Here is a 13,109-nt window from a genome sequence, read left to right as displayed (position 1 = left end):
TGATACCTTCTTATAAGCTAGCATGTGAAAATATCCAAATTTCCAAGACTCCAACCATTATATTATTTGACATGGTCAAATTCACTTAGAAAAATATAACAAGAACCAACTCTTCTTAAAATTAAAGCATAACCATAATCAATACTAATATTGTCTAATAACACCAAATATTTAAATCAATATAAATAACACATTATTATGCATTAGTCTAAAATCTTATGCATTTTAAACATAAAACATTAACTTATAGTCTTATAATAACTAATAACATAAAATATTAAGGTTTACAATACTTAAATTCCACATAAGAATAGTCATCATCCATCACTAATAACACAAAATATTAATTGTGTATGATGATCGGGCCACCGGGCCGACTTCGGGTGACCCGAGTCATGGCCCGGATCCGACCCAAAATAATGACCGGGTCTATTTTTGAGACCCTAACCCGGTCCTAGACCCAGTGAAATCACACAAAAATAGCCCCTAAAGTGTTCGGAACCGGGCCGGGTCTTCGGGTCGGGCCGGGCCATGCACACCCCTATTGTCGACAATTATACCGGGTAAAAACCGGGCCGTTAACATTACAGTACGTTGATACCTTCTTATAAGCTAGCATGTAAAAATATCTAAGTTTTCAATACTCCAACCACTATTTGACATGGTAAAATTCACTTAAAAAAATATAACAAGAACCAACCCTTCTTCAAAACTAAAGCATAACCACAATCAATACTAATATTGTCTAATAACACTAAATATTTAAATCAATACAAATAATACAATATTATGCATTAGTCTAAAGTCTTATGCATTCTAAACATAAAACATTAACTTATAGTCTTATAATGACTAATAATACAAAATATTAAGGTTTACAATACTTAAATTGCACATAAGAATAGCCATGATCCATCACTAATAAATTATATATGATGACCGGACCACTAGGCCGAGTTCGGGCGACCCGAGCTATGGCCCGGACCTGACCCGAAATAATGACCGGGTCTATTTTTTAGACCCTTACTCGACCCTAAACCCGGTGAAATCACATCAAATTAGCCTCTAAAATGTTTGGGGTCGGGCCGGATCTTCGGGTCGAGCCGGGCCATATGCACCCTTATTTGGTATGAAATCAGGTTCTATGGCAAAATCGTGCTTTGGGTTTTTGATTTGCAATCCTAGCATGGTCTCCATAGCTGATTATTTGGGCAGCCAAACAAATTACAATGTAATCTCTATTTTTTTTATTTTTGTTCGATTATTTTCTCTGGATAGTGAAGAACCCTAGCCCCAAACCTCCTTGGAAGTCGCAGCTACCATCCCCCTTTTTCTCTGACTCAAAGGTGAACCCAACCCTAACCCCTTTTCTACAACAGCATCCAGCCGCCATCCACTCTTCATCTCCGAACTCTTCTCCTCGGCGGGAGGGTGCTCTTGCCGCCGGTGGGGATAGACCGTGGGTGCCATCATCGCTCTACATTCCTCTTCTCCTTGCCCTATTCTCGTCGTCTGCTCATGGTTGCTCGATCCTCGTCTCTGTCTCCCTATTCCTCACTCACCGTCGGCTTGGTTCCTCCATCGCCAGATCTGCTCGGAGTTATTGTTGGCGTCGCCGTCTCTGCCCTCGTCGTCAAGCTTGTCTCTATTTTCGAGTCCCCTCTCTCCCTCTCTGTGAACGTCTCTCTTTTGCCGCATGGACTCTTTGCCATCTCTCTGCTGCTGTGGAATTACGGTGTTTGATTATGTTATTCTCTCTTTCATCGATTAGTTTTTTTATTTTGTTAATTATAATAATTATAAGTTGCTATAATTTTTATTCTAGATTATAGTAACTAGACAGAATAGATTTTAGTTGCTGTATGAAAATTTGATTAACTCTGTTGATTAATTTTGTTACTGGATAGAATAAATTATGGTTATTGTTGTTTTTTTTGCCTTATTAATTTTTATGAAACTGAAATAATTTTATTGTTGGTTAATTTCAATGATTTAAGAATGATTCTATTAATGGTGCTTCATTGCTTTGTTAAATTTTGATTTCAATAATTTTGTAATTTTAGTTTCAATTCAGTTTTGGATTTCTAGTATGATAAGACACTCATGTTAATTAACATAATAGGAATTAGTGTGATATAAAAAATACCATGTCTTTATTAATTAAAGTAATTAATTCTTTGGTGGATGGAGTCTCAATAGTTGGCTTGTATATGGTTATTAAGAGAGGTGAAAGAGTTTTGATGTTATGCAATTTTATTTGGTTGAAAATTATGGTTCAAGCTTTTATTTACTGTTTTCTTTATGTTTGTTTCTATTTATGTGGTTATTATTGGACTGAATCTAGAAGCATGGTTTTTACTGTTTTCCTTTATACATTAATTTTTCCTTTTCCTTGAAATACTTTAGTTACGGTTTTTTCCGTTGCTAAAGCCCATTTTTTGGTAGGATCATATAAATTCTAGTGCGACAATAGAGAACCCATGAAAACGATTTTGTCAAAAAGTACGTAACTAAATTCAGTAATGTTAAAAAGATAAAAAAAAAAATATTTTATTTAACATTTATTAATTATTATTAAAATTAATAAAAATGTTAAATAAAATAAGTTTCGACAGTTTTGTTTTTTTTTTTTTTGTTATCAAACATTTCGAAACTAAATTTTGCACATTTTTATTATCTTAGCCATGGAGCACTCATACTATAATTAAATTCAAAACTACTTGAAAAATACAAGAGGATCTTAAATTTCTGTCGAATATATGGTGGGCAGTTAGTTTTATCTTCTTATATATATCTCAGCTTATATATATTATCTTCTTTTTACTTTTAAAGATGCTAAACACAAAACACAATCACCAAATGAACGTGACAATTTATACGTCTGCTTATTGTTTCACTCCATTAAGTAATTAAGAATAAAATAGGAGTGTTAGGAATTAATATTCTTAATAAAAAATAAAGAGTTAATGAAACAAATGTTAATTCAAGTGCAAAATAAATTCAAACAAATATTAATCAACACGCCTAACGTTTTTATAATAAAAAATATAAATATATCTTCTAACGATTTTATAATATAATCTTTTTGTGGGGGAATGAGGATTCTTCTCATTAATTACTAGATATATGCTGCATATATAGTTTTTTATTGAAATATGCATATAAAATCGTAGAAGTTAGGAGATACTCAAATGTTACTTGTGTATACAAGCGATGAAGTTATGAAGAAGGGAATATAATTATTGAAATGGGAACCTAACCAGATTAATTAAGCTCGTAAAAGAATCTAACGAACCATAAAAACGTTTTAGTAATTGATTGAGATCGGTAATATTAGAAAAAAAAATAGTCAAAGTTTGTCTTATTTAATATTTATTAATTATTATAATAATTAATAAATGTTAAATAAGCTAAATTTTAACTGTTCTTTACTAATTCTTTTTAATACTAAACATTTTCAAATTGAGATAATAGTAGTGATTAAGAAATATTCCAACTGTGGTTGTTCATTAATCAACAAAGTGCTATAATAATTTGCATTGGTCAAACCTCAAAGAATCCACTTTTGTGTATGCTTGTCATTTTCGTTTCACAGTTCATGATTAAGACAAAATCACGTGATGGATTGTTTACTTTAAATAATGTTCCCCCATCAAAAAGCTTTAACCTAGTAAATAGGATAAAACGTGTGCATTTTATTCCTAATATTTTTTGTTTATTTTAAATTGTCTCTAATATTTAATTTGAATCGTCAATTTTCTCTGAATGTTTGTATAAAATTTCAATAATTTTATCTGTTATTAATTTCTTTTTTTTTTTAGTCAACAAGTTAATTAGTTATATATTAGTAATGATTAAGGCAAAACTAGAAAAAAAAACTAATTATGGACTGTAAAAAGAATAATATTAGAAGTTGAATTGAAATTATTTTTAAATTTTAAGGACAATATTAAATCAAATAAAATATTAGAAATAATTTTTAAAACATTTGATGAAAATATTATGGACAAAAAAAATATATAATGTTTCTTATTCATAAATCAAACTTCTCCTGAGTTTTCAAATTTCGCAAACAAATAACTTAAATATTCTCAATTAGTTTTAGTAAAAAGTAAAAACTTTTGAGATTTGTAATATAAAAATATTGGAAAAATGTTAGTAAGGTCAACATTTTTAGAAAATAAAATAGGATATTGGTAAGTGTTGACTCAAATTTAAGAGAAAAATGTTGGTTGTCTATTTTTTCCCCCAAATATTAACAATTTAAAACATTTTATTCGTTTAATTAAAAAATCTATTTTAAAATACTTTTAGATATCGGTGAGTAGCATTTGATATTGTATGGACATATCCAGTTAACGAGTCTATGAAAGGAATCCCCAACATTTTTTATATTCGATAACAAAATATTTAATTATTTATTTTGGTACTACCTGTATTTGACTATTTGAGCAAACTGAACGGTGATGTTTTTCACTAGTGACTTGGATCATTTAATATTGTGTTTTATGGTGAGAGATTGAAATTAATTTTTTTAAAAATTAATCATATTTCAGTATTTAAAAAAAAAAAACAAAAAGAATTCTTATTTAATTGGTGTAATTTAGTCTCTCATTCAAACGTTACCAAAAAACCATGTCAATATCTCATGTGACAAGGGTACAATTATTTATTTATTTTGAATTTTGTTGCAAGCTAAAAGATACTAATTTTCCTAGAAACGTTACCAAAGATGCTATTATTTCTTCACAATCAATCATACAATTGGTGTAATATCCATTCTCTCCATGTCCAAAGAAAAGAAAAAACTATCCTTAAGTTGTATTTTTCTTATTCATATAAAAGAGTATATTAAAAATTGCATATAAAACATTGAGATAATATTAAATTTGATCTCTAAATTTACAATCGAATCTCAATTTAGTCCTTGAAGAAAATTAATTCCCAAACTTTTCAATTGACTCTGTAATGAAAACTCACTGTAAATTGAGTATTCAGAACCAAATTGAGTATTTTCTCTAAAACATTTCTTGCTAATCGAAGCAATGTTTGAACTTTGAATAATGAAGTTACCAAATAACTACTACACTAGATGAAGCGCTCTTGGCCATTGAATCAAAAAGTCAAAACCAGCAGAGAGCATCACAAAAATCATCATGATGTTAATCAAGAACACTAATTCACACACACACACAATACTGGAAAATTCTTATACATACAGTACAATTTATGAGTTCTTAGCTTTCCGATACATAACAAATTAACAATCACACCATTCATAGATCAATCATCCAAAACCCTAATTCCCTTTCTAATAAGGCTATTATGAATCGGAGCTATAGCTACGTGGAGTTGGCGGAGAAGAGCTCAGAGGAGCTCTGTTTTCTTCTTCTTCTTCTACTTCGTGTCGTTTTGTGTGGGAAAAGGAGCCAAACGACGTCGCAGACTTCACCACTGCCTTGAGAATATTCAGCTTGATCCGGTTTTGGCCCCTTCGAGGAGGTACCGTCTGCGAGTACCTCCATTTTTGTGCTTCCATTATTGAGTTGCTGCGAGCCACAGATGAAATCGTAGTAGATTCTGCCATCTACTTCACCGGATTCGAACTCCGAAATTTAGAGTGAGAGAGTGAGAGAAAGAGAGAGAGTAATCAAGGTAAGTTTATGGTTATGGATGCGCGGTGTTTGAGGTTATTTATACAGGGGGAGCGAGTTCATGCGATGTGACTCACTAACTTGGGGACGAAGGCTCCTTGAGTCACTAACTCGGTACGGCCTTTTGGAATATTCTGTTATTAGTTACTTACACTCGTTGCTTGTGTGCTGAGTAAGAAAGTGAAGTGAAGTGACGTGGAGTGAAGTGCATGGGCTCAGTTTTCTTTTAAGTTCAAGTTGGGCTTTAATTGTTTTTGTTTGGCCCAATATGACTATTTTTTTACTTGCATGGGCTCAGTTTTCTAGTTCAAGTTGGGCTTTTAATTATTTTTGTTTTGCCCAATATGACTGCATGGGCTCAGTTTTCTTTTAAGTTCAAGTTGGCTTTTAATTGTTTTTGTTTGGCCCAATATGACATTATTTTTTTACCTGCATGAATTTTCAGGAAAACAGGGACCATATAACCAATTTCTTTTATTATAAAAATTAATTTTAAATAATTAACTAATATTGACTTAAAAATTTAGTTCTTTAATTGAACTAGATTGATCACCAACATGATATAGCATATGCGATGTGTATACATGCACCGTATAACACACATGACACAACCACACTTTTAGAATATTTACAAATTTTGAATAGAGAGTCAATTTCTCTAGCGCGGAAATTAAAAAAAAAAATAAAAAATCTTGAAAGTAATATTGGACCAGGTGGAGCCTAGGGGTGTTATCGGTTCGGTTTGGTTTGGTTTTGGACCAAAAACCAATCGAACCGATATGTTCGGTTCTTACAGATACATAATCGTTCGGTTTGCTGTTTTAACAATAACCGAACCAAATCGAACTGAACCAATAGCGGTTTGGTTCGGTCGATTTTTTCGATTTTTAATTTCTAATGAGGAAAATATGAAACACAATAATTAGATGTTTAAAATAGTTAATAAACTGAAATAATAAGAGTAAAACATTGAAATAGTTAGAGGTTGGAGATTTTTGTTGTTAGGTTAAAGGTTAAAATAGTTAAAACATTGAAATGGATGCATATCTTCGGTTCGGTTTCTATCGAACCAATCGAAAATCGAATCGAACCGATCGGTTTTGTCAGAAAAAAAAAACCGATTTTTTCGGTTTTTAAATCGATTGTTATAATTTTTGATTCGGTTTTGCAGTAATTTTCGATCCGGTTCGATAACTTACACCCCTAGTGGAGCCAACACACAAAGCAGCTAATACTTGATTTGCATTATTATATAACACTTAGAAGAAAATTACATTGAAAGCGAAGCTAGTAAATAATTTAAGATACAAAGAAGATAGCATAACACAACAATAATGCTGTAAATCACGATCCTGCCCAACCTCAAAAACATTGGTTTTGCAAGCCATGTTATGTTATTCACAGCACAAATCCACTTTATATAAAAAGTATATGTGGTACTTAACTACTTATAGATGGACAACATTATATGACTTAACTATAAAAGCAGCTTCTGTCTGCAATTAAAAAACAAACAGACACAGATGCTTCTAACTTAATATCATAAGCTTCAATTTTAGTATATTCTTATATTAAAGAATATACCGGTTATAACATCAACATTTATATTGTTATAATAATGATGAGTTACTTTGATTCATAGATGGAGTTTGGATTTCACAAACTTGAGTAGGATGTTAAATATTTCAGCTTTGATCTTGCCCCTTCTTGGGGGAAACCTTGTTGTGATCTTCTTGCATGGTTTGGAAGTTGAAGTTGGCATTCTATAATCTGTAAAATAATGATGAAACATCGATCAGAAACAAAAATGAGAAACTAACGATATAGTTACTAGCTGAAGTTTTGGAAGGAACAAAAAGGTAAAACATGAAGAGTGTATGATTCTCTTCAAAGTCTTTTCCTTTCGTTTGTTATTTCTCCAAATTTTCAACATACAATTATAAAAGTAACTTCATAATATAAAGACTACCAAAATTTAGGATCAAACTTTAGAAACAAAAGCAAACTATAAAATGCAATGTTAAATTTAACAGCCTCTATGAGGGGAAGAAAAGGAGAAAGGGGATTTTTTTTTTTTTTTTTTTTTTTTGAGTATTGGACTTTAGCATTATATAGAAGTGAAACTATGTATGTAAATTTATAGGGCGACCCGAAAGAACATTTTAAAAAAAATTCTAACTATACGAAGCTAGGAAGAAATAATGTAGTCATATGTGAGATACCAAATTACGTAGAAATTAAAGCAGTTGGTGTTTAAGATACCATTAGGGATAATGAACAAGAAATTTCCCTTAAAATTAATTAAATTGGTTGTTGACTTGATACAAGGAGAAAAGGGAAACTTGAGTGGGCCAAGTAATCACCGTCCAAGAGTTCATTTTAGTCACTTTTCACACTCTTCGGGTTTGATGAGTGGCTTTATCAATGTGGCGGCCATTGACAATGTTGCATACTTCTAGTTCTAGATAGTGATATTAAAGAGTAAGAAGAACATATCAGTAATACAAAAAGGAAAAAAAAAAAAAGAACGTATCAGTATCATATGTAAAAATAGAAACTAGAAAGAGATAATTCTGACTTATATTAAATGTATTTATTATTTAGATACTTGTCATCTTTTCAATTATATGTATAGAATGGAGTGAGAATTTTATCTTAAATATGCTTTACGCTCTAAAGACACAAATTAATGTATCATTGTCTAAAAGAACAGTTATTATAAAAAATAATTATACTCCATGTCTATTAAAAAAATAATTTTTAATTATTTATTAAAAATACATATTATAATTAAAACATATATAAATATATTCGTGAAACAACACATATAAATTAATTATGTTACATTTATATAAAAAAAATATTAGCCATTAAATTAGATAATTATATAATATATATTATAATACATATTGAAAACATCCATACACACATGTATATATATGGTAGCAATTTTTTTCTGATATGAATATAGTATTTTTGTATATAAATATATTCAAATACATAATAAATAATTTGATAACTAATTATATATATAATATTTTTGTATTAAACAAAGTAAAAAAAAGAAGATATGACAAACTATATGAAAATCTGGAAAGATTCTACAGTTAGCTTTGAAAAAAAAAAGGCTTTAATTTTTTTGTTGCCATTTTCTTTTCGGCTGTGGTAACTGTTATTTTTTTGGGCTTGGTCATAGTAACTGATTCAATCATCAATCAAGAAATGATTTGGTCTAGACCATTGGATTTTTGTTATTTAAATGGGCTTACCCACCAAAAACTTCTTCCCCATATTTTCTTTTGTTTATTATTATTCGTTATTTTATTATACTTGATTAAAAAAAAAAAAAAAAAACACAAAACCCTAATCTAAACCCTAACTTTTTCATTCAGCTATAAAAGCTTTATATCTCCTCTGCTTTTCTTAGGTCAGTTCACTTCGTTTGCATTTCGCCGTTCACTGCTTCCAACTTTTTGAAGATGGCTCCTCCTAGAGGTAACTGAAGTTATTCCCATTCTCTGTTTAGGGTTATCTTTCCATTGATTCATTCCTCAGAACAAGTCTATTGCATTTGTAGCTGAATGTGTCAACTTTCATTGTTACTTTTTGGCTTATTTGAATACAAACTTTGGATTTTTAGCTCATTGAGACCGTTTTTGAGTGTAGAACTGAAATGACGTTAGGATATTTGGGAAGTATTTTAGTGTCTTGAAGAAATTTCATTCTTGTTGGTAGAAGAGTTTAGTTATGTAGTGACATTTCTTTTTCCTTTGTTTTGGTGTTTGAACTGTTTGTTTCGTGTTTTTATTGGTAGAAGAGTGTAGTGGAGTAGCAGCATTCCTTTTATTTTGTTGATAATGGTGGTTGATTTTGTGCAGGTCGTGGTGGTGCTGGAGGAGGGTTCAGGGGAAGAGGTGACAGAGGAGGTAGAGGGAGAGGTGGATTTGGTGGAAGAGGAGGAGATAGAGGCACCCCATTCAAAGCAAGAGGTGGTGGTAGAGGTGGCCGTGGAGGAGGAAGAGGTGGAGGTCGTGGTGGTGGAAGGGGTGGAATGAAGGGAGGGAGCAAGGTTGTGGTTGAGCCTCACAGACACGAAGGGATCTTCATTGCCAAGGGAAAAGAAGATGCCCTGGTTACAAAGAACATGGTTCCTGGTGAGGCTGTTTACAACGAGAAAAGGATTACTGTGCAGGTAATTTTTCTTTCTCATCTTATAGCATTATGCACGCATGATTTCAAATGATATATTATGTGTATGTGTATGCACTTGTGTGTTGTATATCATGATAGTAATAGTGATAATAGTAATATGCTGACAATGAAATTGTTATGATATGCAGAAAGAGGATGGTACAAAAGATGAGTATAGAGTTTGGAACCCTTTCCGATCCAAGTTGGCGGCTGCCATCCTTGGTGGGGTTGACAACATATGGATTGTAAGAAAATTCATTTTGTTAAAAGACTTCTTATGTTGTTGCTGTGATTCTAATTAGTAACTTCATATCTAATTTATTTTGTATGGTTTATGTCCAATAAAGAAACCTGGGGCCCGAGTCCTCTATCTTGGAGCTGCTTCTGGAACAACAGTCTCTCATGTGTCTGATGTTGTTGGACCGGTATAAAGCAATTCAGATTCTGATAATATTTACATGTATGGTCTTGAGAGATGCTTATATAATATGTTCTTTGTATGCAGACAGGAGTTGTGTATGCAGTAGAATTCTCTCATAGAAGTGGCCGTGACTTGGTCAACATGGCAAAGAAGCGTACCAATGTTATCCCCATTATTGAAGATGCTAGACATCCAGCCAAGTACAGGATGTTGGTTGGCATGGTTGATGTTATATTTTCCGATGTTGCCCAGCCTGATCAGGTTTGATCTAAGTTTCACAATAAATCGATGTACTTCTACCTCTATGTTGCTATATAGCCATGTACAGTATATATGTCTTTGTTCATTCAATTGTTTGGCTGTTGAGTTTCGGGTGGTTCCTTCACATCAATTTTGTGTCTCTGCTTATTCTGAGCTTTTGCATTTGTCTTTGTTACCTGTTCTCCTCTAACTTAAGTAGTGCTATTCTGCATTTCTTTCAAGTTATTTCATATACTTGCTATTGTTGGTAGTCATTGTTCTACTTGGCTGCTATCGTGTGGATTTCAATTGTGTTAGATTTTAAACATTGATCCGCTGAGCAAACTTTTCTTTAATCTATATTTATATTGTATCCCCTTTGATTTAAAACATATTTAGAGGCTTTCAGTTTTCACTAGAGTTCTTCTGTGAATGGAAAATGTTTATCTAATGTTGTTTTGTACTGCTCAATATTGAACTTATCTTCTGACCCCAAGATATATTGGTTATTCCATTCAAAATTTCTTAATCTGTGCTATGATGAGTTAACTCGGATTCCCCTTCAGGACATCATGGATGATGCAGACCCGAGTTTCTGATGCACATAAGTAAATTTAAAAAAAAATGCTTGATTTGTTGTATTATTTAATTATTTTCAATTTTGAAATGAGTTATCAGACAAGTTGGTTTTCATTTGCTACATGTTTTTCCTGTTGTGTCAACATAGCATAGTCACTGTTGGATTAATGTGTTTGTTCATCCATGCGATGTTAAATTGTGCATTTATTTACATTTCAACCTTTGCTGGAGACATGCTGTGAAAGAAGTGTTCTCCATACACTTCCTCCCAGCTCACAAAATCGAATCCAGTCCAAGGATTATTGTCCTTTATGCTATTTGGTGTGTAATGCAGGCAAGGATATTGGGGTTGAATGCTTCATACTTTCTCAAATCAGGAGGCCATTTTGTTATTTCAATCAAGGTTTGTTCCGAAATTTAATATTGCTCTTGTATGCTTCTATCAAGTTTCATCACAAATTAAGACATTGTGTAGTATAAAGAATCAAGCTCATCATAAGAGTCTTCGATCCGGTGTTATACCAAATCATCTTCACTTGATTTTATTGTAATATGTTCAGGCAAACTGCATAGACTCGACGGTTCCGGCAGAGTCGGTGTTTGCCAGTGAAGTGAACAAGCTGAAGGCAGATCAATTCAAACCCTTTGAGCAAGTGACACTTGAGCCATTTGAACGTGATCATGCTTGTGTTGTTGGTGGATACAGAGTGCCTAAGAAGAAAAAAGATGCTGAGTAGATTTGCTTGAAAATTGTATGCATTGATATCAAATTTTCCAGTCACATTAGATTTTCACTGTGTTAATTTTGTATTATTGACTAAGAAAGAATATGCGCTCTTTTTGGTAGTATTTATGCTCTTTTTGGTAGTATTTATGCCTTGGCAATGTTTTGATGAGAATATGTTTTGATTTTACTTTTCATCTACTTTCTTAGGTAGGTTATATAAATTCGGAATATGCTTTCAATATAATATAACTATATTAGTGAGTGTTATATGAATCTTGAAATAGTATCAGACCATATAATGATATAAAAGAAAAAGTAGAGTGATGATTGGACACTTCTCTAAAGTTCAAATATTATTTCTATATTTATAATCATAGGATTTTACTGAAAATCTTCGCAGGTTACTATAGAAAGGTGTTGTTTGATTTGTGAACCTATCAAATGTATTGGTTCCTTTTGTGATCAACTCGTTAACCATATAAATTCCAAACCAATCCAACATTTAATATATTGGGTTAGGCTAAAGTTTTGGGCTAAAGTTTTGGTTTGTATTTATAGTGAAACAAATTTGTATAATATGATTCCAGCCTGATAAGGATTTTGGTCCGATTGATTTTTGAATTCTTTTTAAGATTTGTTCATCGACTTGTCCAAAAAAAAACAAAAATTTTGTTCACCGAAAATGCAATTGTATCCCAACCGAAGCTTGATCATATTTAAATTGTATGCTAATGTAATTTTTTAGGACACGTGATGTACATTGTCAACCCAAAATATGAATGTAGTGTTTAGGTTAAACATGTTTAAGTCATAATATGTTTATCAACCGCATTTAATTTTGGTGGGTTACATGTTATGGTAGCTTTAAAAAGTGTATTCAGTTTGCGTTTTTATTTTTTATTTTTAATTATAGTATTCTTTTGTATTTAGAATCTTTTTCATTGTTCTTTTTTTCTTTCACAAAATTTTAAAAACATAAAATATTAAAAATAAAAAATAGAAATTGTTACGATGGGTAACCGGAGATTATTGGGTTGGATTAGTTTGGCTGGCTCAATCGTCAGAATGAGGAAGTATTCAAGCGGATTGATGATCCAAGGCTCCCGTCCGACTTCGGTATGAGAAAATGGGAGGTGGTACCTGCAAAGACACTCCGATGCCAAAGTCAGCAAAGGGAGCAAAACAGATTTAGAGAGTATTGAGATTTAGTGATATCTGAGAAGTGTCAGTGTATTTATAGTGGTGAACTCATAACCACCGTTGTAGTAGTTCTGCCATTTAAGGTGGATAACCGTCC

The 13,109-nt window shown here is 31.9% G+C and overlaps 1 protein-coding gene and 1 non-coding gene across 2 annotated transcripts; both read left to right on the top strand.

Moving 5' to 3' along the window:
• Window positions 1–9,015: 9,015 nt before the first annotated feature.
• On the top strand, window positions 9,016–11,984 carry LOC107629163 (rRNA 2'-O-methyltransferase fibrillarin 2). Its single transcript, XM_016331875.3, has 7 exons — window positions 9,016–9,149; window positions 9,533–9,846; window positions 9,995–10,090; window positions 10,193–10,270; window positions 10,351–10,527; window positions 11,420–11,488; window positions 11,646–11,984. The coding sequence occupies exons 1-7, from the start codon at window positions 9,134–9,136 to the stop codon at window positions 11,820–11,822; spliced, it is 927 nt and encodes a 308-aa protein (XP_016187361.1). The 5' UTR covers window positions 9,016–9,133; the 3' UTR covers window positions 11,823–11,984.
• LOC148569672 (small nucleolar RNA snoR60) lies at window positions 11,039–11,109 on the top strand. Its single transcript, XR_015908953.1, has one exon. It is a non-coding gene; the product is annotated as a small nucleolar RNA snoR60 (small nucleolar RNA).
• Window positions 11,985–13,109: the final 1,125 nt, after the last annotated feature.

Source organism: Arachis ipaensis, chromosome B3 (genome assembly GCF_059453495.1).
Source record: "Arachis ipaensis isolate K30076 ecotype BB chromosome B3, ASM5945349v1, whole genome shotgun sequence".
NCBI lineage: Eukaryota > Viridiplantae > Streptophyta > Magnoliopsida > Fabales > Fabaceae > Arachis > Arachis ipaensis.
This window is presented reverse-complemented; position numbering and strand designations above follow the sequence as displayed.